This window comes from Erigeron canadensis, chromosome 4 (genome assembly GCF_010389155.1).
Source record: "Erigeron canadensis isolate Cc75 chromosome 4, C_canadensis_v1, whole genome shotgun sequence".
NCBI lineage: Eukaryota > Viridiplantae > Streptophyta > Magnoliopsida > Asterales > Asteraceae > Erigeron > Erigeron canadensis.
In genome coordinates, this window is record NC_057764.1 from 41,563,050 (window position 1) to 41,587,850 (window position 24,801).

A 24,801-nucleotide genomic window follows, 5' to 3' on the forward strand; every position below is an offset into this window, starting at 1 on the left:
TTATTATACCAAAATCTATTATATTAATAAAGAAAGACTATGATGACATAAGATTTTTTTAAAGTTGTCTTATCACACATCTTTTAAATTTAATTATGACATCATCATACTTTTTTATTTAAAATTCAAAATATCATTTTTTAAATATGTATCATTAATATAGATTTTTATTAAATATTCACATTATTATGTAAGATTTTAATCACCTTATTTTTTTGTTATAATAGGCCGAAAACTATGGTGTTTTTTTTTCCAGATAATGTTTAATTTTTTGTTCTTTGCCAACCGAATGTGTTTAATCTTGTGTCCACAACTACACAACTATTGTTTCCGTGTAGTTTCGTTTTTTACATAATAACTTATCACAATTTCTCAACTTATTTAACGCTGTTATTATACATTTTAATATGACAATATATTTTAAAGCTACCTGAGTATCATTCGGCTTATTTGCAAAATATTTATCAGTTAACCTGAGTTGATTAGCTAGTATATAATAAAAAACAAGTATACTTACATGTTGAAACAACATTGACACTTAAGAAGTTATAAAATACCTTTACCATTAAACATAATAAGATTCGAAAATTAGGTCTTCAAGTTAAAAATGACAACCACTAGGCCATTAGAATTAATCTTGCAATTATGAAATTATGAAATTAATCAATTTTGTTAAGTCCATTAGAATTTTCTAAACAATCAAATCAAAGTGGGTATTATGACGAACAAATATATGGGCCAGCTAATTATTAACACATAAAAAAAGGCAGCCCAATATCCCAGGCCCTAAAAGCTCTCACATCACATCCGGATATATAAATTTGCAAAAACCTCATTTCGACCTCTCTTGAATCTTATTATCATCTGTTTCCTCCTTGCTAGGGTTTTCTTAAGGCGGCTACTATCTCTAAACACCGAACCAGCAATCAATCATGGTGAGCCATTTTTTTTCTTTTTAATCACATAATATTATCACTCTATTTCATATATACATAATATATATATATATATCATCTGTAAATAACAGTTTAAATCTAGATAAACTTTTATTTAATTGTATACAAATATCATATGTATCATGTGAGCTAAACTCAAATATATATATATATATATATATATCTGTTTTTGTGTGTAAAAATAGACGCTCCCAAACGATGTTGATTTGTTGAACCCACCAGCTGAATTGGAAAAAAGGAAGCATAAGCTCAAGCGCCTTGTTCAGTCTCCCAATTCTTTCTTCATGGTATTACTTTATTTATATTTATTTTTATATATTTTATGTGTGCATAAATTTGAGTTTTTTTTTCTTTTTATAATGAAATTAGTTAAGTTTGTGCATTAGATCAATGGGTATCAGGTGATATTTAAATTTGTGATTAGTTTTGTTGTAGCTAAATCTGAATGATTAATAACTGTTTTTATGCTATTTAAATTATATAATAATACGATAGGTTGTCGTAAGCGGGTTTGTTTAACCCGACCGCCTTGATTATCTGCTTTCTGAAAATTAAATTGGTTAGATTCCCGTTTTGAAATGCCTAACATAATGTGAATTTTAAGGGGTTTACATATTTTGCGACTCGTACCATATGTTTATATTGCACTAAGTACTTTTCTAAAAATCGTGTTTTTGAATGTGTAGTTTTGCAAGTTTTGTAGGGTTTAATGGTTCATATGTAGCTAATTTCTCCCGATAGCTTTTTGAGTTGTATTGTTTTTCTGATTAACTTGAATTGATGCAGGATGTCAAGTGCCAAGGCTGTTTTAACATGTAAGTGATGATCATCATATATTATTATTTTCAGTTAAGCTAACTATACAAGTGTGTTTGTTACTATATATATTATACAATAGATTGATATCTGTGTTCTCGTTTGTCGTTTGGTTTTACAGAACTACTGTGTTTAGCCACTCACAAACAGTGGTGGTGTGTGGAAACTGCCAGACAGTGTTGTGCCAGCCTACCGGTGGTCGTGCTAGACTTACCGAAGGATGCTCTTTCCGCAGAAAGGGAGACTGATGGAAATAGTGGTTTTTTACTTTAGATCTGGTATGATGGCTAAGTAGAAGGTACTTTGGTATTATGGCTTGAAAACAAGAGTAATGTTTTTGATGTTTTTTATGCTGTTTTATGTGGGCATGCAGCCTTTTAGTTTCAACTTATGACTTTTGTTCGGTGTAATGAAGTTGGAATTTGTGTCAAATTTTATTATATATTGTTTGTGAGATCTTGCTGGCTGATACCAATGATCCTTGTGTTAATCTTAATTTAGCATCGGTTGAATGCCTTTGTCATCAATGATTGTTAATAAGAGCCCCCATGTTCAATTAGTTTGACAATTACTACCATTATTTCCAAGGTTTTATGTAGGTACAGTATTTCTTAACCATCTTCCGGATGTAGCCTTTTTCTGCTGGATGTTGATTCAACTGTCTTAGCTTTCAGACTTTTAGTTTAGATATACTAGGCGAGTGATGGCCTGCCCAGTATAGTCTTGATCTACCAACATGACAATACACTTTTGTCACTGGCCTATTGTTATTTAATCTATATGTTGGCTCAAATGTGAAAGGGCTTCGCTTTCAGTCTTTGTTCGGTTTTACTATGCCAGTGATGGTGAACCTTAGGATAGTCCTCATCCACCTACACAGATCTATCATTGGTCTTGTGCTTTTAGGATATTCTTCTATCTGAAACAAGTTAGTCGACCGGCATTCTTACTCTGTTTTATTCTAGTGAATACCCTTTAAGAAGATTGACTGGATTGATCAGAGTTGTAATGTTCATAGTTGATTTAGCTTAGCGTCAATAGTTATTGGGGATACATATGAATATATTTTGTTAGGTTATCTGAGTTTGAATCGTAATTTATCAGGCTCGTTTTTTTTTTTTATTTTTGACCACAATTCTTGATCAATGAACTTTAAACATAAGCAGGCAGAAAGCTGTCAATTTCTTCCATCAGATGTGTGGCTGTCAAATTTTACTATACATTAAGCATGTTGGCTGTTGCTATACTGCCAATGCTAAGATTGATGAACATTTAGTTTGGCACAACATGAATGTGCGTATTTGTACAGCAGGTAGAAGGATGTGAAGATAGGATAGGGATATCCAAACAATTACACAGTATATAGTTTATATTAGAAGGATACTGATGGGGTATATAGAGGCTAGCTATTCTGTAGTATGCCCCTGGTGTTCGGTCTACACTCATTGTACGACTAATGGCCTTGTGCCCCGGCCAAAATTTTGTTACATATATATAAGTGAACTTGTATTAGAAGTTATTTGGCTGGCTTTACTGGGATGTACATAAATATTTCGCTGGTTAATGCACGTATATAGATGACTTAAATATTGTCTCATCTAATGATACCACGATGGCATGAAAAAGTTCAAAGTTTGCTGGATTGTGAACATGTAGCAAGTCATATATCCTCTATGTTAGTATATTTTGAGCAGAAATTATAAAAGATGGCATTTGGGTCCGTAGATCACTCATCACTCTATAGAAAAAATGTTAATTACTTCTTCTCTTCTTTTTTTTTTTTTTTTCATTTTATATAATTTATGTTTTGATCATTTAAGTTATTGTACTAATTAAATTAATTAACGAAGGTTTGTGATTTTCAGAATGGGATACCATGGGATATGCATATGCCTTTTTTTGTTTTTGTTTTTTTTAAAAAACACGAGTCATGTTATCTTTTATCATGGGATATACGAATACGATTTTTAACGAAATATTCAAAGAAGAATGAATGACTATTAGTAGCTCGATCGTTGCATAAACTAAAGAGTACAAAATATATGTTCAGATTTTAACTAAGAAGAAACTAAAATGAATGAAAAGTTTGAGATGTCTTTGATAAAGAAAATTGGATTTTGTTTACTACGAGTTATAGTTTAGCTTTTTATTTTTAAATATATTCTCTATTTAATGTTTAAACATCTAGCAAAAGATACACAAATACTTGGTACTTACAAAAGCAAATTCATAATTAAGTAATTAAATGATACCTGATTAAATTACCTATAAAAGACCCCATAATTTAACTTCTACCTTTTAGTTAAAAGTTATATAAATCAATCTTAAATACCAACATTTGAAGTATGGTTTAGTTTAAAGAAGGAAGGAAGGAAGAAAGGAAGCAAGTCACATGATGGATGATGGTTAATTAGATGATGTATAATCTACGTCCAACGGTATATAATACCATAAAATAGTTTAAATATTATTGGAGAAATTATCAAAAAGATGTTTATCAATTGTATACTTATGCATAATACGTTCGTTTATTTTTTATATCTGAACCTCCGTATACACCGTCGAGATATTAAAACATAAAATTCATGAAATACGACATTGTGTATACTTACTTACTGTTCATTTTTTTTCTAACGACTTTGGGCCAACAAAGGCTTAATAGCGTGTCACATTTTTATTGAACGCAAACGATAACAATATTAATTATATTGAGTGACAAATTGAAATGCAAATCTTGATATTATGGGAATGAAATAAAAAATATATAAAGGATTTTGCTAGTAAAAAGTAAAAACCTTTTAGTATTGTCAGTAAAAAATAATGGAGTACAAAAATACCATTTGAGGTTTTTTTTACATGTTTATCACGATCCATATAACATATACAAACCAAATGTGTTAATATATTAAAAACGTTATATATATATATATATGTATAGTATAAAAACAGAATAAAATAATCAAAAACCAGATATTTACAAGTAAAACCATAATTGTGTACAAATTGTATGATGAAAACCTAAGATCACAAAAGTTTAGTGTCAATAAAAATGAAAACGAAAATTTTGATATAGGATACAAGTTAAAAGATAAAAACTTTCATTTAAAAAAAAAACTAAACATGTAGTAATACAACACAAATAATGTACAGAATATTAAGATATATAAAAACATGAACAATAACTATTTTAATGTTTTAAATGTAACATGAACGTAAGACGTAACGATGATAAAAGTTATTGTATAATGAAAACGCTATATGTATAAAAAGGCAAATTAAAATAATCAAAGACCAAATGTTTAAAAGTAAAACCGTAACTGTGTGAAAGTTGTTTGATAACAACCTGAGAATTTAAAAGTTTAGTGTAATGGAAATGAAAACGAAAACTTTGATGCAGGGTAAAAGTTAAAACATAGAAATTTTAGGGGGTTAAAACGAAATTTGGTTAAAATACATACATACATATATATATATATATATATATATGGGATGCGTATTGTAAAACAAGTATTAAATTAAAACAAATAAGACAAGATCTTGACCCTTAAATCATGGTTAAATTGATGCACGGCAATTTACGAAACAATTGATATACAATGATTTTCATGATGCACGGTGATTATCAAAGAAGAAAAACCATATTGTTTTATTTATTTTATACTTTAATAATTGTTTTATTTTAAAAAAACCTAGATATATAATATAATATAATATGTATAAAAAGACAAATAAGGACTCGGGTCCAAAAAACCAACCACGTTATAGAAAAGGCACAAATCTAGGGTTTTTCTAACAACACAAATACAACTTTCTTAAATGGGCCAAAATCCAACAACATCAATTTCATTATCATCATTATCATCCATGGACATCTAATCTAATCTAATTCTAATGATATTATTATTATCAGAGTCAACAAATTTAAATTCCAATCTTTTTTTCTATTAATTTATATCGAATCCATCCAGTCAGTTTTCCCTATTTTACAAGTCCATAAGTCAATTAAAATTTCCCCCAAATACTATATCTCTCAATTCAATTCAATAATAATTTACATACACAAAATAAATATTGCAGCAGAGCCTTTGAAAAGAAAATGGATGGAGGTCAACAATACAATCCCAGAACTGTTGAAGAAGTTTTTAGAGATTTTAAGTCTCGCAGAGCTGGCATCATTAAAGCCCTAACCACTGGTATATGTATATATATATTATAGTTATTGTTTTATTAATTCCTCTTTTATATATGAAAATTTCAATTTTGAGCTTATGTAATTCTTAAGTTTTACTAATTTGATAAAAAAACTTTTTGTTTGTTTTGCAGATGTTGAAGAGTTTTACCAGCAGTGTGACCCTGGTCAGTATTCTTTTTCTATATTATTATATATGTATATGATATGTATCTATGTAATAATTTGTATTTGTGTTTGGAAGTAATTTATGGCCAATTAGGGTTTAAGAAAGTGAAATTTGTTAGTATTTCTGAGGATAAAGTTGTGAACTTTGAATGTTGAAAATTTGAATTGCAGTATTTTTTTAGCTACAAAGTTGGAAATTTGGAAAGTTAAATCGATTTTACTTTGGTATAACAGTATTTTTTTCTCTTGAGAAGTTGCAAAGATGGTAGCTTTTGCAGTTTTAACTGAAACCCAAAATTGGATGGCAGGCCTTCCTCCTTTTATTGTTTATTTTTCGGTTTTAATAAGGAGGGTCATCGTCGTTTTCGTGTCCGTCTGGTTGTATTATCGATTTTCGATAATGTAATTTCCAGTTTTTTACTAGTTTTATACTTCTATATGTAATAATTGCCTTTCAGAAAACAAGAATAAAAGTTATTTTAACCAAATCTTAATAAGTGTGGTTTTTGTCTTGATGTCTATACACTACACTGTCTTTTGGTGTAAGAGTATTCGTTACATTTAAGGTTATCCTAACCAAACCTTAGTAAGTCTGGTGTCCCTCTTGATATAATTATCTCTACACTGTCTGTTGATTCAAGATAAGGTCTTTGTTTCTTGTAAGGTTTAATGTTTTATGTGTCTAGTGGACCAAGTAAGTGAAATCTTGATTTTGATTCATCTGGATGCTATTTTGTTAGATGTTAAAGTCTAAATTTGTCTTGGATTGTTAAGAGCATCTCCGATGTGAATGAACTTTATTACACTTATTAGTGTAAACTTGCTTAATTTTTCTTTTCTGATGTTTATTTAATTTTGTAGATAGCATGATGATTAGTAATAATTATAGTGGAAGCTCTTTTATCAATAAGCTACTGAGTATACGTAAAACAAAATAGTTAATCCCAGTATCTGATAAATGAAAATCTTAATATTAAATCATGTGGTTCAAGGCAAATTTATAAAAATGCAAAATAAAAAAGGGTGGAAAAACAGTGTTGGGAATTAAACAGAGGATTGCATGAAACAAATAACACTAGCGATTTTACATGTAGCTTTATGATTGCATTTATAACAAAGAATAATAGTACCAAAAGTGAAAATATGAATTACTGGCGGTATTTGGAGTCCTAATTTGGTACCTGATAAACAAATAACACGGCTGCAGACAGCTACGCTAGAATGCTAGTATGTTCAAAGCTGACGTGACTTTTATTTAAATACTTCAAACAATGTATGGAGATTAAGATATGTCGATGCCTCTAAAAACATTGAGGTATATGTGCGGTTGCCCATCCCACACATGCCCAAATCCAGGCCTTTACATGGATTTATGTAATACAATTGCTACATTATAACACCAAGATTAATAAGTTAATTATATAAAAATAGTTTACATTTCTCACTAAAACCTCTTAAATGAGTTAAAATTTGGCATCCGGTATTATAGATATTTGAAGATCTGTTCATTGTTGTTTTTAAATAACTTTTATTAATTATAAACAGTCTTAACAATAAAGTTTAAATGATATAAGAATATTATTATACTATGTACTTTGCATTTATTAAACACATTTCCGTGTACGCATTGAAGCAAATCGTTTTTGAGTACAATTGTACTCTAAACAGTCACTTTCTTACACTAGTTTAGGATAGAGGTAGCAATTTACAGGTGCAGATTTTACATCCCAGATTAAATATAGGATTGCTTTTGGCTTGATTGACAAACCTGTTGCTTGCGTCGTATTGAAGTTGCTTGAGGGCACATGTAATGCTGATATTCATACCCCCTTTTTTTCTTTCTGGGAGTGGGATGTGGTGCACTGGTGCTTCACAAGGTATCGTATGGCAACAAATTGTTTTTTAGTATTTAGAAAGAAAGTGTAAAAGAGTTAGAACAACGAGGTTGGAGTGTCCTGAACCAATTGGGGCCAAAACTTACTATAAAATTAGTTTTAAACGGTAAAGTTGACTGTTTTGCTTTGGTTGCAAGGTTTATAAAAGTGGTTTATGAATCATAACGTTAGCATTTTTAGGTCCAATGATGCTCAATGCCTCAATCTCTTTATTTCTAGTTTACATCTTATATCTTTGGGACCCAAATAGTCTGCTTAAACAACTTTCATATGCTATCAACTAGTCTGAGTTATCACAACTCAGTTTATTTACACCACAACATCAATACCCCATCCCACAAATATGCGGGGTATGGGGGCAATTTATTCACACAAAATTGTGAAATGGAATATGAGCCGTAAATGTCAGTGTTACCATATGAGGGCTCATTGTTTCTTATATCATCTTCTTAAAATGATTATAGTTAACCTATACAAATATCTTCCCATCAATGTAATCTGTACTAATTTTGACATTCTCGTGTAACCAATTTTGCTTATAGTCTTTATTCAGACATCGTATTTCTTTTTTGAATTTGTTTCCACTCTGCATCTATGTATAAGCATATGTGGTTATATCTGTACACTAATACTAATTTGTTATACATCCTTTCCCCCTTCTTTATATCATTATGTATAACTTTACTAGTCTTAATACCTGTACGATGTACGGATTATATAATATTTGATGATACAGAGAATACGTGGTTGTTAGATATCTAAGTTTTGATACCGTACTTTCACGTATTATATGAAACCCATATGAATTGGATAATATATTTGTTTAATTATATGTTTAAAACATAGCATATACTTATCTTTTAAGATAGTTGTATTCCGTATATGATGTTAACATTATTAATTTTTTTTTATAAATCATGGAAACGGATAATGATAAATCAACCTAATTGGTATGCCTAAAAATCAACCTAATTATAGGATGATGACAAGTGGAAAAATCACGGGCAAGATTAAGAAAGAGAATCAGTGGAATCCACATGTCAAATTCTTAAGGTATTAGGTTGATTTTTAGGCACATAAGTTAGGTTGATTAATCATTTTCATTATATCTAAAGATTAGTATTTGATTACAATTAGGTAATTATGAATTAGAAATCTTCTTTTAGCTACACCAAGTGACACATGTCGCCCAAGGAATGTGCCAAGTTTCAATCAAAAATCTTTTTTATATTAAATCTAAAGAAAGAATAGTATTTGATTACAATTAGGTAATTATGAATTAGGAATCTATTTTTAATTACATCAAAAGTGACACATGTCGTGTAAGGAATGCGCCAAGTGTCGATAAAAAAAAAATACACAATCCTGTTTTAGTATATTGGTAGATAGGCAAATGTATTTCTCTGCCAAATTCTTTCCCGTTGAGCATTACCATCTTCGGTCTTATAGCAGATTAAGACCTAAATCTATTGTTCCAGTTTTGGCAATAAAATGTTAAGATTATTTCCTTGCCTAATATTTTCATCCTTTTTTTTAATGTCTGCTGTGCCCCACAATGTACTTTTCATTATTTTGTTGTTTGGAATATAGAAATGGTAATGATAGTCTATCCTCAGCACTTCAGTTTCCATTATCTTGAACTCTAGGATATAAAATACTTTTGAGTTTTACATTTATGGATAATTATAGTAAAAGTTTGTGTTGGGTTTTGCAGAAAAGGAAAACCTGTGTCTATATGGATTTCCTAATGAGCAGTGGGAGGTGAATTTGCCTGCTGAAGAGGTACCTCCCGAGCTTCCAGAACCTGCACTGGGAATTAACTTTGCTAGAGATGGGATGCCAGAAAAGGATTGGCTAGCTTTGGTTGCTGTACACGGTGATGCATGGCTTCTGGCCGTGGCCTTCTACTTTGGGGCAAGATTTGGATTTGACAAAGCTGATAGGTAATTCCTTCTTATTTTGTTTCTTTCTATCATAAGCTTTCGAGGTACTGAGTCTGAATAGGCATAAATTATATTTTGTGGATAGATCAAATATATCTTTTAATTGAATGTAACCTTTTATATTTCCTGTTGACTTATGTCATGAGTTTGATGCTATCATCTGACTATCTTTCCTGTTACTTCGGGCTGAATGTTTCAATTGGGATGCAGGAAACGCCTGTTTAACATGATAAATGATCTCCCAACAATTTTTGAAATTGTGTCTGGGGCGGCTAAGAAGCAAGTGAAGGAGAAGTCATCCGTGTCAAATCACAGTGGCAGTAAATCAAAGTCAAACTCCAAGGTTCTTTTTATCTATTTTCAATATGCCTTCCCTTTGATAATGGTTCTGAAATCCATTTACTTGAACTATCCTTGGCCTTGATTTGACATGGGGTTCTCCTACCAACATAGACTTGGCAGGAAATGAATTCATGGCAATAAAAATGATAGATGAGGCGGTTGGGTACCAAGTCAAAACTTACTTTAGGTGTTAAATGCTCTTTCTAAGACTCTAAGTATGGGTGGGTATGCGCTGGGGCGTGGATTGGTTGATGTGCACAGACTTCTTTTTGTCCATTCTTGATTTTTTTTTGATAAAGCTTTTAAGCGTTAATCCATAATCATAATCATATAAACAACATTATTTCATTTGTCATATGAATCCTTGAATTGAGCAATTTAGTAGGTTGTTTGTATTAGATGCAGACTTTGGGAACAACCTGTTTGGCCTGTCATCTTTTAGGTAATATTTTCTGAAGTGACCCATTATATTGTTTGAGACAAAACATAACTCGAATCGTCGACCCATTTGCGAGTAAGTTAGTCGAATACTTGAATAGCCACCTCTGCAAAAATAAGGAAGAAACGAAACCACTAGCCTTCGTTTATTTGTGCTCAACTCCAAATGTATAATATTATGCTTTCATGATCGGTGGCGAGTCGATAACCTATTTTTTTGTCCATTAAAGGCAAAAGGCCCTGAACAGCCTAAATTTGCAAAAGCTTCAACACCAAAAGATGAAGATGAAGAAGATTTGGATGATGAAGAAGAAGATGAGGAGCAAGGGGACACGTTATGTGGCTCATGTGGTGAGAACTACTCGTCTGATGAGTTCTGGATCTGCTGCGATATATGTGAGAAGTGGTTCCATGGTTTATGCGTCAAAATAACTCCAGCAAGAGCTGAGCATATCAAGCAGTACAAATGCCCAGCTTGTACCACCAACAAGAGATCACGTCCTTGATTGTGTATCACTGGCATGAAAAGCAGTCTTGAAGAAGTTGTTTGGAGATCGATTTAAACTAATCGTTAGCTGTTGTGGAAAAGATGGAACTTAAATCAGTCCTAGGGGTGCTTTGTAGGTGTTAAATGTGCATTTCATTTAAAGTAGTGACAGGTTCTTAATTTTAGTTTTTAAGTAGAATTTTCATGTGCAAGAGAACTTTTTATTTGTTAATTGTTATAATGGAAGATTGGATTTCATGTGTTGTTATATTGCATGTGTTTATAATATTTGTGCACTTTCCTGTGTTGTTATATTGCATGTTTATAAACATGTATATAAAGGCGTTCAAATTTAAATTATAAGGTTCTAAATGCCGTTTAAAATGTATTTAAAATGCTAAAATGTTTTATAGTCAATATGAAAACAAACGAGTCCTCTCATGCTCATACACTCGTACCTTAAACCAATGTATTAAGACATAAAAATACAGTTACAAAGTCTGTGGATTAAGACTGACAATGCATATATGTGAAAGTATCCTATTCTGCTCAAAAAGAATTCTGCCAAATCAACTTTTCAGGCTAGGCGGTAATCTCATTTTCATTTCATTTAAACCTGAAAATACAAAAGAAAGAAAGAAATATAAAAACACTTTAGAATCTCTTTCCCTCCTTTACCTTAAAATGACAAAATCTCCAAATTTTCAATGATTAAAAATATTTTATCCATTCAAATTCAAATTCAAACCCAAAACTTATTTCATTTCATTTTTATATGTGGGTGTTTGGATTTTTTGTTTTCGGATCTTTTTGGTGTTCGTTGTTTTTAATGGATAGGTAATATAAAATATTCTTTTTGGAAACTATTTATTTGTCTATCTCGACTATCTATCTCTACAACATTATAAAGTATATTTGTTCCCTCTAAATTTTGTCAACTTTTAACTATTCATTTTTTTTTTCTCTCTTCTATAAATCATGTTAATCCTCTAATTCATTCAAAATCTTTTATCTCAAAAACCGTACATCGATAAATTATAAATAATTATATGAGTGTTTTTAAGATTCTATGCTCTTTTATTAGAGAGGTCATTCGATATACACTTTCGACAAATTTTTAAATCCGAGGACGGAGTCTGTACGGCTAAGGCATTTGGCCATCACACTCTATAACCTATTACCACCTATTACTTATCACACTCTATGACCTATTATCCCCACCATCTCACCGTCGCAACGCGTGGATACTTTATCTCGTTCTAATAAAAAAAACACTTCTTTATAAGCATGAATGCATTTGTTTTCTTTTAAAACCAGAAAAAATCTATTCTACATATGTACCTAAATATACATAAATTATATTATTATGTGAAGCTCCTATTTGGATGGATCCGAAAATCAGGGAGGCTTAGAGAGCGGAAACCAGAATCATTTACAATTTTTTTTTTAAATTCACTAAAAGTTAGCGACATTTTTTCCTCATGTCAGCCCGAGTACTTGAATATCGAAAATTATAAAAATTGTAATCCAGTCCTTGCAATCTTTATAAAAATTAGAAAGTACGAAATCCATGTTATAATTTAAAACCGAAATAGATAAAAATGACAGTTCTTTTGTACCATACTAAATTACTAATCATGAATGTGGAAATCATACTTGCTACAAAATAAAAGAGCTAGTAAATAAATGGATTAAAAATAGAAAGCACTGATAATGCAGGCAGGGGATATAAATGTAAACTTCTGAAAACAAAAAAATTGAGTAAAATGGTGGCGCCTAATCTCATTTTCATTTTGAGAAAAAACAGTACTTTTTTAAAAACAGAAAACATTTTTAAAACTCTCTTTCCCTCCTCCTCCAATCCCAAAATCTGAAACTCCCCAAATTACAAATCTTTTTCCATCCCTCCAAACTCAAAACCCATCAATATCAATCAATACTTATATATATATATATATATATATATATAGAGAGTACCATTCATTTATATTAACACACTCCATAAAATATTCAACTATATACATTTATATATGTTCTTTAATTCTCATTCGGTCTTAGATTAGTAAGATGGAGGGAATAATCTCTTTAATCCAAAATCATGAAAACAACAACAGTAATAATAAAGAGAACATCCCTCCATTTAATCATAAGCTCGGCCCCAAGACAACGTTGAAGAAGAAAAAGAAGCAGAGTGTCTTGTATAGGAAGCCGCTTATGGATATCACTAATCTAATCATTCAATCTCCAGGGAACGTGTCTCGTGTGCAATCGGGTGGTTTCAGTAGTAGTTGTAGACCGACGATGACAGGTGGCAATCGCGTTTTGGCCGATGAGGGCCGCGGCAGGTCCTTGAGGTTTAATTTTAGATAGACAAATCGAAATGTATTGATTATTGGTTATTATTGTCCATGGAAAAAAAAATCAAAAATAATTTATAATCAGTTACGCGTATTTATTTATGAAATTATAATATCGTTTATTTGGGTGTATTATCCGGCAAACTAGATGAATGGTCACGTTTTGCTACCGGGCATAAACTTGCTAACAAAAATGATATATACAAAAGTTGCATTTTCTATATATAAAAAATGAGCATTATTATAGCATAGCATCCTATGAGCTTATAGTATTAAGAACTTTAGTATAACTTTGGTTATGAATGTTGCTAATGTTAGTATAGAACTTGTCAGAAGCAAATTTCTGGCTCCATTTTGACAAAAACGGCATATAATTAATACTGACTGGACTTAAATGTATTTATCATGAATTTGGCATCAGTCTCTGTTTAAGGGGAATCGATTCCACGACTTTTGCTGGAATTGACAATGCTAGAAAAAACAAATATGGTGCCATACATAAAAGGGATTATGAATTTATGATATATAAAGCCTAACGATTATCGCCCTACGCACATGGTACGACAAGGACGGTTTGTTGCTATATACATATCTGGCCCCTCGCCTTTTTTTTGAACTTTATACCCTTTTATATCCATAAATCATCTTCAATTACTCTAGTAGTCTAGTGAGTAATGACAATGAGTAAAGTATTCTAAATCCTTTTTTTTTTAAATAACATTCTTTTTTAAGTGATTTAGGTAAATGGTTAGAATTGTCCATGGTAAAATGAAAACCCGTTAGGTTGCTAAATTTGATTCAAAAGATGACTTATCATCCCACGGTAATTCGAACAGGGGAAAGCTCCTATGTTTTACACATTTTGTTTCTACAAGTTGTCCATGTCTTCAAAAGAGTAGATTTGCATTGGATCCAAGCCGAGGCTAGCCAAGATTGCTTTGACAACGAAGTTATCTACTAACTTTCATCGGGGAGCTTTCATGATGCTAACTCTGCTTTGGTTCAAACAACTCAAAGTTGTACATATAAATCAATTGTTTAACTAAGTTCATTTTTGAAACCAAATTATGATAAAGCATTATGCTTAAATAGTTTTACAAGTTAAGTAACGCTCAATGTCGACCTTAATAAAAAAATTCACGTTAAGCATCTATATTTAAGTGGAAAGGTCTTCTCAAACCAAAATGTGAGACCAAGAAAAATCATGGAAGAAATTAAGCAGATGAGCTACCTCTGGATAACTGCGAGATCACAGTACAAACAACTAGACTGGAACACATGGAACACTTTTAGTTTGTAATTTTTGCTCTATGATTTCATTGATTTTCATATATGTACCTTCTCTAGCTCCTTGCTAGTTTCAAGTAATGAATAATACATTTTAACGTTCAAAAAAAAAAAACATCTATATTTAAGAATGCAACACAAACACCAATATGACCTAGTGATTCGATGTATTGATGTCTACAACGGAAAAGAATCAAGTTTGAATTAGTCATTGGTCTACTCCAATTAATTTACAAAATACAACTCATTTCTTTAGAGTAAATCTAAGAAAAAAAACCACTTATCTACAATGTTACAAAATAAACAAACTACTGTAGTAATAAAAAATAAAATAAAATAGAAACTACGTATAATAACATGGACTACTTAACTTTACAAGATAATGTTACCAATAACCGAAACAACCGTTAACCGGTGATAACTAACCGCCTACATGTTATCTCTTCAAAACAGTAACCGACACGTGTCGATCATTACCCGATCCCCAAAACCCTTCATTTTACGCCCCTTCTCTTTCGAGCCGCCTCTGTACCTTAAAACACACACTATCTACACACACAAAAACACACACTTATATTTATCGAATCTCTCAATTTTCATGCTAGTCAGACGATGGTCTCCGTCAACTCACCGGTGAGGCAAACATCGCCCTCCGCAGCCGTCAACCGCCGTCAGATATGTTCGATCCGTCTTTGGTAACTCATGTTCGTTCTCAAATTTGCTCCCGTAAAAGGAAAAAAGAAACTATTTTTATTAATTGTTAGCTAAAAATAGGATTTGGGTATGTGTTATTTATTGTTGGGGATGCATACGTATTCGCTTCCTTGTTGATTTTGTATTGTAGGTAAGGTGTTTGATGAAATGTCTGAATGAGAAGTGTGGTTTTTCTTTAGTACAGATATATATTTTATTCATTGATGTGTGTGTGAGTGTAGGAAAGGTGTTTTCGGGTATTGGATTTATTTATTTGTAGTAAAGGTGATCATTTTGAGTGAGTTTATAGTTAGGATAAGGTGGCGAAAATGAGTTTAGGAGCGGCGGAAGATGATTCAGGAACGGAGATTCATCTCCCTGCTGACATTGACTGGGAGATGTTAGATAAGTCCAAGTTTTTCTTTCTAGGTGCCGGCTTGTTTTCGGGTGTTTCTGGAATGTTGTATCCGATTGTGGTGTTGAAAACGCGTAAACAAGTTCTTGTTAAAGATATGCCTTGTATAAAGTTGGGGTTTTCGATTTTGAAACATGAAGGTTTTAGGGGTTTTTATAAGGGTTTTGGGACGTCGTTAATGGGCACGATTCCTGCTAGGGCACTTTACATGGGGGCGTTGGAGATGACAAAAAGTAATGTTGGTTTTGTTACGGTGAAGATGGGGTTTTCCGAGGCAAAAGCTGCCGCTATTGCTAATGCTGCGGCTGGGTTGAGTGCAGCTATGGCTGCACAATTGGTTTGGACACCGATAGATGTTGTCAGTCAGAGACTAATGGTCCAGGGTGCAAATAGTGCACATCCCAGTACATTGAGTGCCTTTAGATACAATGGTGGGATTGATGCGTTTAGGAAAATTATCCAGACTGATGGCGTTTGTGGGTTATACAGGGGATTTGGGATTTCAATTCTGACGTATGCTCCCTCAAATGCTGTGTGGTGGGCGGCTTACTCCATGGCTCATAGGGCGGTTTGGGGTGGGATCGGTTGCTACTGTTTGAAAAAAGAGGGAAATGGTGGTGGAGTTGGGTTCACTCCTGATTCGAAGGCTGTAGTGGCGGTGCAGGGGTTGAGTGCAGCAATGGCTAGCGGGTTTTCAGCGGTGGTTACGATGCCATTGGATACCATCAAGACGAGACTACAAGTTTTAGATGGAGAAGGTAGTAATGGGAAACCTAGTATTGTGCAAACGATAAAGAATTTGGTGAAGGAAGGTGGATTGAGTGCTTGTTACAGAGGGTTGGGGCCAAGATGGGCCTCGATGTCTATGTCTGCAACTACAATGATCACCACCTATGAGTTCCTTAAGAGGCTTTCTACAAAGAATCAAGATTGCCATGCTATGGGTTGAGGAATGAAGACTTCATCTATACGGTAAAGAAACACTATGACTTACCTGATTTATAGAAAAAAGGTTGAAAACAGAAAGGTAAAGTAAAATAGGAATAATAAGGGGACAAGAGCTATGTTATCATTGTTTTAAACTTGTTTACCTCGTCCTTTGGTAGCTTAGCTTTAAGATCAGTGCTGGCCAGGTTGGTAGTATACGAATGTAAATAACTGTAAATATGCAAGTGCAAGTTGCTATCTTGTTCAAGGCTCTTATTAATGTTAAATCTGATTTTCTTTGTCTGAAAGTTTGAATCAGAATCAATAAGCCTACTAGGGTCTGCAATCTGATCACCACCATATATACATACATACAATTATAAAAACACATATACTCACTTGCATATACATGCACACACATGCACACACATGTATACTGATTGTGTATACTCTCTGGCCATATATACTGCAATGTCCTTTGCACAGTTTGTGCCATAGGCCATTGGACCTTGAAAGCTCATGATTGCCGTCGGTGATGCCCACAACCATCAGACGCTTCTCCAAACAGTTTCTCAAGTTCACATTTGTAAGCAAAAAAGCAAAGGGGGTTTCTCGAATCATGATTTTGAAGCCAACCTTCCTAGATTCCAAACTTTTAAAGTTCGTCTATGGTCCACCAGAGATGGATATGTTTCACAGGCAAGTGCGGGATGGTTCTATGCTGTGCTACTGTTTGAGCTGAATGGGGTTGGACTTTCTCGAGCAAAGCATAACTCAGGGTTGGAAAGCTGTAGTTTCACTATCTCAGCATACCTATTCATAGATGGGTCGTTCTGGGTTAAAATTTCTTTTACCGAATTAATGTTCAGTGTTGTAGTTTTCAAGATGCTTTTTAGAAAATGTCTCCACTCTTAAAAACCCATATTAGATGTGTGTTTGCAAGTTCTATGTACAATTTAAATCTTTTGCACGGAGAATGATTCGTAAGAACTATATCACAGAACACTAGTCAAAAAACTTTGGCAAGGCTATAATCACCTCAACTGTAAGTTTGAGGCTTTTATAAGTTGTGAGCTACTAAGGGCCCGTTTTTCTTTTAATTATTAAGTGGTGAGTGTATTAAGTGGCTGAATGCATTAAAAATGTCTGTATATGTATTAAGTAAAATATAAGTAATTTACGATTATTTTTCCTTTATTAAGTCAAAAAAGAAACATGGAATGTAATTTGACCGAATGATTAAGTTCTTTATTATTAAGTTTATTAAGTAAAAAAGAAATAAGGCTTAGACCCTTCCGCGATGGTTTTTAGTTGAACAGGGAAGATATCTAAGTTGTTCATTCCTTTCTGTTTTTGGAACGATTCACTTGTCTCTATCAAATGAATGTAAAACACTAAGGTCGCGTTTGGTTCACAGAATTTGATGGAATCTGATGGAATTGGAATTGAATTTCATTTCTTAGTGTGTTTGGTTGGTTAAAGATGAAGGAATCATATTCCGTTGGAATGTTAACATTCCCTCATTTGATGGAATCTCCATTCATTGGGGATGGGGGAAGGTATCTCATTCCGTCCCTCACTTAAATCTTCAAAAAATCAAAAACATTCCGTCAAATTCCATTCCTTCAGATTCCAATTCCTTTAAAAGATTCAATTCCCTCCAAAAACATTCCGCGAACCAAACGCGCACTAAAAGTTGCCTCTAAAAACCTTTCGCTGCTTGAAGTAGTAGGTTTTAATTATGAGAGTCAACTTAATCCATACTATTATCTAATGAAAAAGACCTTTTTGTTGGGCTATCACATAGCATGCCCAATATTACAATTACATGTATTAAGACACTTGTCTTGAAACTCACTTAACATATTATTTAGCTAAACCATGAAAGAGATATCTCACTGCCACAAAACGGTAGTATATTATTAAGATTATTCTTCAAACATATCTGACTTTAGTGTTTATATTACTTGTATGTATATCGGTATATCTATTTATACATATAAATGTGTACGTAGGCACGTTAAGACACGCTGGTTTTTATACTTGATTAGCATGGCATGGGTTCATACTATTGGAACCAGGACCTGTTTCTTTCTAGGAAATAGTAGTCTCCTGAAACCCCTAAAAGCAATTGCGATCAACCGAAGGGTGTGTCCAACAAGTAGAAGAGTCAGCAACCCAATCCATACGACCACAATACCTTGTGCTATAAGCCTGAACAACTCTGACTCCGGGTTTGGTGTTAAAACCCGTATCGAAACCAAATAAGCAAGAGACATAGATGTTGTAGCAATCCACATAATAACCATCAGAATCCACAAGAAAAATCGATGTCTTAAGCATGGTAATCCACTAATAAGCAACAAGATGATGCTAAGAGTTGAAACAAAGCCCACAGTGTTGCAGATCAGAAAGATGTGGTACAAATCTTGATGATTGGATGCCATGACAGCAAATCCAGCCTTGCGGAGTGGATCATTATTGTTTGAGTCATCTTGCCAAACGCCACTCGGAGGATTAGTACCAGCTTGAAAGGCCATGGTTGCTATCAATGATGCCACAACCATCAGAGAATTCCGTTTCCTGTCTAGCCAGTCTTCATAGTGTGTCAAGTGATGTTTTGAGTGAGAAGAAAAGGGCAGTGTCTGATGATACTCTAATCTGTCTAACTGCATTTTGCTTCTTGAACTTTTAGGAACTTGTGCAAATGAAGTCTCTGGTTTTTGCGCAACCCCTCCTGCAAGGGTTAGGGATTGCATGATTTGTTGGTATTTCAAGTCTCTTGTAACTTGAGCTAGTATATCTGTTGGTGTTTCCCCCTTTGTGTTTGTTGCGTTCACTTCTATTCTTGCATCGAGTAGCAAGAAGTTTATAATCTAATAAATGTTCAAAATAGAAGGGATTAGTTACACATGTAAAATAATAATGAAAACCTTCTCACACGTTGTGCCTGGGACGGTCTAGTGTGGATGACCAAGATTAGCCGAAAAAACTAACTTTTTAACTTTGAAAACCATTTCGTTTTTTTTTATTGCAAGATTCATATGTTTGATGAAAAAGAATTTAGTAGGCACACCTGAATTTGCTTGTCAGCAACAGCAAGGTGGAGTACAGTATTGCCAGAACCATCCTTTGTATTTACAAACTCATGATCACCCGTAGTCTCTATCAAAAACTTCAAAACCTCAAATTGGCCATGCTTTACACACAAGTGCAAGATGGTGTCTTGCTGCACCATGGCTCTTGCTGAGTGAGGCTGAGCTTGCACCATCTCTTTCACAACATCAAGGTGTCCTCTAACGGCTGCAAGATGGACAGGGTTTCCTCCATCACGATCACGTGCATGGCATGTCCCAGGGTTAGCCGATACCAATGCCTTTACTACTTCAACGTGGCCTTTTGCAGCGGCTAGATGGAGAGGCAAGTGTTTTTGTGAATCACACTCCGTAGCAAGATGGGGATTTCGTGTCAAGATCTCCTTGACAAAATCTGTATGTCCAAGCGTGGATGCGATATGTAGAGGCATGTCGCCTTGACGGTTTAGGGTAACTCTGTTAAGAATCAAGGGATCTTCTTGAAGCAACATTAGTAAGGTGGATATGTTTCCTTCTAATGATGCTTCACAGAGAAGTTCCTCCATTGATCTTTCCATGGTTCTCAAATACACAAATTAAGCACAAGATAGATCACAATATATATATATATATATATATAGTCGTCTCTCTTTTTAAGTCAACCTTTAAACTTTTATCAAGTCCAGTACTAGCTAGGGAAGGTGAAACTATTGATATTTATATTTGATATGGTTGAAATTATAAGTTAAAATAATTTGTTGCATCTAGCTCACGGGCCTTTGTTCTAGCTAGGGCTAACTCTATAAATCCTCAGAGACGGCTCTCGTGTCATGTATCGTTTCAAGAACCCTACAATCCTTATTTAGTTGTATAGTAGATACCTTGTATTTTTATAGTTCTTATGGTCTTTGAACAAGTCAAGAGAATATTAGGATTGATAATTAAGAAAACCAATTTTGATAGATAATAAAGAAAAATAATACTAATGACGTTAGCTTGATACTTGACTGCATATTCTTTGTTTGATGACTTTATTCCTGGAATTTTATCGGCTTCCGGATTAAGTTTTAAATTATACTCCGTATTTGTTAGTGTGTTGAGTTTTTGTTATATTGTTTCAATCATTTACACAAACATTTCAACATGAATATGGGCAATAGTGCAATACTTTACAATAACAAACCGGACAATAGAGTTTAATACATACAATACAATAGAGGTGTTGTAAGTTGGATAGATCAATAGTGAAAATAAAGAGTTTAATACGTACAAGAGAAATTTTTAGAGTTGGATACACACAGGAGCAAAACTGAACAAAGTTGACTGCGCGCACGTACTTTCATCCTGCCACTACACCACGACGACATGTCTCTTTCTAGGAAGTAGAAGTCTTATGAAACCCCTCAAAGGGATTGCAATCAACCGAACGGTGTGTCCAACAAGTAGAAGAGTCAACAACCCTATCCATACGATCACAATACCTCCAGCTATAGGGCTGACTATATCCCGCAACGGACTTGGTATCAAAGCCAATATCGAAACGAAATAAGTAAGAGACATAGATGTTGTAGCAATCCACATAGTCACCATCAGAATCCACAAGAAAAATCGATGTTTTAAGCATGGCAGTCCACTTATAAGCAACATGATGATGCTAAGAGTTGAAACAAAGCCCACAGTGTTGCTAATCAGAAAGACGTGGTACAAATCTTGATGAGTGTATGCCATGACAGCAAATCCAGCCTTGCGGAGTGGATCATTATTGTTTGAGTCATCTTGCCAAACGCCACTCGGAGGATTAGTACCAGCTTGAAAGGCCATGGTTGCTATCAATGATGCCACAACCATCAAAGAATTCCGCATCCTGTCCAGCCAGTCTTCATGATAGTTTGTCAAGTGATCATCATCTTTTGAGAGAGAAAAAAAGGGCAGTGTCGTCTGATGTCTGTCTAACTGCACTTTGCTTCTTGAACCCTTAGGAACTTGTGCGAATGAAGTCTCTGGTTTTGCCGCAACCCCTCCCGAATGGGTCATGAGGGATTGCATGATTTGTTGGTATTTCAAGTCTCTTGTAGCTTGAGCTAGTATATCCAACGCTGTTTCCCCATTCGTGTTTGTTGCGTTCACTTCTATTGTTGTATTGAGTAGCAAGAAGTTTATAGTCTAAGAAATGTAGTTCAAAATCGAACAGTAGATTAGTTATAACATGTAAAATAATAATCAAAACCTGGCCTTCTCACACGTTGGGCCTGGGTCGGGCTGGTGTAGCTAGATGTCCCAAGATTAGCCGAATACGTACTATAAACTTTTTTAACAAAATATTGAAAAATTTGTAGGTATTATATATATATATATATATTACATTGATAGGGTCGTTGTATTGATTAGAAACCATCAAAATTAGTGTGATCCACGGATCTAATCTCAACCATTAGATCAACTATTATTAATGGATGTGATTCAAAGTAAACTTATACATGAAAATTCATCGATCTTCGGCTGTCATCTCCGCGACATCTTTGGCGTCATCTTCATCTCCGGCGATAATCAGTTTCGTTTTCCGGTGGATAAGGTACGGGCGTTGCCCTAATCCTTCTAAAGGGGTTGTCATCAAACGCATATGAGAACGGTATGGATTTGATGGGCGACAATCCAAGAGATGGTGGCGGTTTGATACGGCACGGGCACCGTGGCTGTCTCGCCGGAGAAGAAGGAAGAGGTGGCCGACGGCTGTCTCACCGTAGAGGAGAGGGGGAGAAGAGGATTAAATCTCATCGATCCATTGACGAGGATAAATCAAAGGCCAAGATTTGGTCCTTGGATCTCACCCAAAATTAGGGTTTAAATGAACAAACCTCTACATTGATCAGTACTCGTATATATGACATATCATCAGATGAAGATGCTAAAGCCTTTTTTTGCAAGAATTTATATGAATGATGGAAACGAGTATGGAACGTACCTGAATTTGCTTGTCAGCAACAGCAAGGTGCAGTAGAGTATTGCCGTAACCATCCTTTGTATTTACAAACTCATGATCACCCATAGTCTCTATCAAAAACTTCAAAACCTCAAATTGGCCATGCTTTACACACAAGTGCAAGATGGTGTCTTGCTGCACCATGGCTCTTGCTGCGTGAGGCTGGGCTTGCACCATCTCTTTCACAACATCAAGGTGTCCTCTAATGGCTGCAACATGGACAGGGTTTCCTCCATCACGATCACGTGCATGGCATGTCCCAGGGTTAGCCGATACCAATGCCTTTACTACTTCAACGTGGCCTTTTGCAGCGGCTAGATGGAGAGGCAAGTGTTTTTGTGAATCACACTCGGTAGCAAGATGGGGATTTCGTGTCAAGATCTCCTTGACAAAATCTGTATGTCCAAGCGTGGATGCGACATGTAGAGGCATGTCGCCGTGATGGTTTAGGGTAACTCTGTTAAGAATCAAGGGATCTTCTTGAAGCAACATTAGTAAGGTGGATATGTTTCCTTCTAATGATGCTTCATAAAGAAGCTTTTCTCTTCTCTCCATGTCTGAATATATATAATTAGTTTACTCAAATTAACTAACATATTCTTCTATATATATATAGCTAGATCGAGAGAGATTGCCCTTGTGGAATTTTTTTTTTTTTCAGTTTATGTGGAAGGAAGATTTATTCCAACTGATCGAGACTCCAAACTAGCCACAATAATTAATTTTCTTTTACGTAGTATATTTTTCTAGCTAGCTAGTCGATGATCACTACTTTGTCTTTATTTTGTGGATGGCAGGCATATATTTACTCCAACTCCAACTTCAATTCGTTGAAGTTCGCTTATTTATTATTTGTGGAATAAATTAATAACAATACGCGCGCTTGTTTAACAGCTAGCTAACTTGAGTATCTAATATATGATGTCATCACAATGATGATATATATATATAAGATGAAAATACGTGCACCACATATTATTGGCCGGTCTTATCAGGAAAAATACCATCTCATCATTTCGTTGGAAATCATGAGGTCAAGTAGCTAGAATTAACTTGTTTGCCTACAGTAGCAGCACGTACTACAAATCATATTGTATTTGTTCACACTTTTAGGTGAGTGTGAACAAATTAAAAATTTTGTCACGCTTTTTAATGTGTAGAAATATATTAAATTAAAAGTGTGTAGAAATTTTTTCACACTAAAAAGTGTGTAGAAATAAATGTTCACACTTTTTAGTGTGAACTTTCATAATTATTTTGTCACATTTCATTTGTCCACGAGTTACCGTGGACAAATGAGGTGTGACAAAATAAGTTTAAAATTTCACACTAAAAAGTGTGAAATTTTATTTATACACACTTTTTTGTGTGAAGAAATTTTCAAACACTTTTAATTCAATATATATATCTACACACTAAAAAACGTGACAAAATTTTTAATTTGTTCACACTCACCTAAAAGTGTGAACTAATGCAATATTGTTTGTAGTGTACTCTTAATTAATCAGCCTAGCTAGCTAGTCCATACATGATATCATTTTTGAACATATATGAAATAAAGTCGATTTAACAGATTCATAACCCAACTAATTATTGATATTATTATTGAACCATCTTATACCCGATCGACCCACTCGATCTATTATTAGTCGATGGATTGGTTAGTGTAAATCCGGCCCATAACCAAAATGTTTGGGTCGGCTGTGGAGATATATAGCTGGTTACGTATATAGTTAAATTCTCACAATGAACTCTGCTCGTGAATTTTAAAGTTTTAAGGATAAGAAATCAATAACCAGATATCTTTTTGTATTATGATATGACTTTTCAAAAA

At 33.8% G+C, this 24,801-nt stretch overlaps 5 protein-coding genes across 5 annotated transcripts; 3 read left to right on the forward strand and 2 right to left on the reverse strand.

The window, feature by feature from the left end:
• Positions 1 to 823: 823 nt before the first annotated feature.
• LOC122595848 (40S ribosomal protein S27-2) lies at positions 824 to 2,204 on the forward strand. Its single transcript, XM_043768306.1, has 4 exons — positions 824 to 935; positions 1,142 to 1,243; positions 1,743 to 1,771; positions 1,894 to 2,204. Exons 1-4 carry the CDS (start codon positions 933 to 935, stop codon positions 2,018 to 2,020), a joined length of 261 nt encoding a protein of 86 aa, XP_043624241.1. The 5' UTR covers positions 824 to 932; the 3' UTR covers positions 2,021 to 2,204.
• A 3,422-nt stretch (positions 2,205 to 5,626) lies between these two features.
• On the forward strand, positions 5,627 to 11,502 carry LOC122596179 (PHD finger protein ALFIN-LIKE 4-like). The gene is made up of 5 exons (XM_043768709.1): positions 5,627 to 5,965; positions 6,096 to 6,128; positions 9,739 to 9,967; positions 10,178 to 10,310; positions 10,978 to 11,502. The coding sequence occupies exons 1-5, from the start codon at positions 5,869 to 5,871 to the stop codon at positions 11,251 to 11,253; spliced, it is 768 nt and encodes a 255-aa protein (XP_043624644.1). The 5' UTR covers positions 5,627 to 5,868; the 3' UTR covers positions 11,254 to 11,502.
• Positions 11,503 to 15,361: 3,859 nt separating this feature from the next.
• On the forward strand, positions 15,362 to 17,218 carry LOC122595617 (solute carrier family 25 member 44-like). The gene has a single exon (XM_043768021.1). The coding sequence runs from the start codon at positions 15,901 to 15,903 to the stop codon at positions 16,933 to 16,935; it is 1,035 nt and encodes a 344-aa protein (XP_043623956.1). The 5' UTR covers positions 15,362 to 15,900; the 3' UTR covers positions 16,936 to 17,218.
• A 1,758-nt stretch (positions 17,219 to 18,976) lies between these two features.
• On the reverse strand, positions 18,977 to 20,565 carry LOC122597639 (ankyrin repeat-containing protein BDA1-like). Its single transcript, XM_043770214.1, has 2 exons — positions 19,990 to 20,565; positions 18,977 to 19,789 (listed from the first exon to the last, which is right to left on the reverse strand). Exons 1-2 carry the CDS (start codon positions 20,563 to 20,565, stop codon positions 18,977 to 18,979), a joined length of 1,389 nt encoding a protein of 462 aa, XP_043626149.1.
• A 558-nt stretch (positions 20,566 to 21,123) lies between these two features.
• Positions 21,124 to 23,577, reverse strand: LOC122597908 (ankyrin repeat-containing protein BDA1-like). The gene is made up of 2 exons (XM_043770496.1): positions 22,950 to 23,577; positions 21,124 to 22,150 (listed from the first exon to the last, which is right to left on the reverse strand). Exons 1-2 carry the CDS (start codon positions 23,520 to 23,522, stop codon positions 21,338 to 21,340), a joined length of 1,386 nt encoding a protein of 461 aa, XP_043626431.1. The 5' UTR covers positions 23,523 to 23,577; the 3' UTR covers positions 21,124 to 21,337.
• Between the last annotated feature and the right edge of the window lie 1,224 nt (positions 23,578 to 24,801).

Coding starts and splice junctions, on each gene's coding strand:
- LOC122597908 (XM_043770496.1), bottom strand. CDS start 23,522: ATGGAGAGAAGAGAAAAGCTTCTTTATGAAGCATCATTAGAAGGAAAC. Junction 22,151..22,949: donor TTGCTGACAAGCAAATTCAG/GTACGTTCCATA, acceptor TACATTTCTTAG/ACTATAAACTTCTTGCTACT.
- LOC122597639 (XM_043770214.1), bottom strand. CDS start 20,565: ATGGAAAGATCAATGGAGGAACTTCTCTGTGAAGCATCATTAGAAGGA. Junction 19,790..19,989: donor TTGCTGACAAGCAAATTCAG/GTGTGCCTACTA, acceptor AACATTTATTAG/ATTATAAACTTCTTGCTACT.
- LOC122595848 (XM_043768306.1), top strand. Junction 1,244..1,742: donor CTCCCAATTCTTTCTTCATG/GTATTACTTTAT, acceptor GAATTGATGCAG/GATGTCAAGTGCCAAGGCTG. Junction 1,772..1,893: donor TGCCAAGGCTGTTTTAACAT/GTAAGTGATGAT, acceptor TTGGTTTTACAG/AACTACTGTGTTTAGCCACT.
- LOC122595617 (XM_043768021.1), top strand. CDS start 15,901: ATGAGTTTAGGAGCGGCGGAAGATGATTCAGGAACGGAGATTCATCTC.
- LOC122596179 (XM_043768709.1), top strand. CDS start 5,869: ATGGATGGAGGTCAACAATACAATCCCAGAACTGTTGAAGAAGTTTTT. Junction 6,129..9,738: donor TTACCAGCAGTGTGACCCTG/GTCAGTATTCTT, acceptor TGGGTTTTGCAG/AAAAGGAAAACCTGTGTCTA. Junction 9,968..10,177: donor GGATTTGACAAAGCTGATAG/GTAATTCCTTCT, acceptor ATTGGGATGCAG/GAAACGCCTGTTTAACATGA.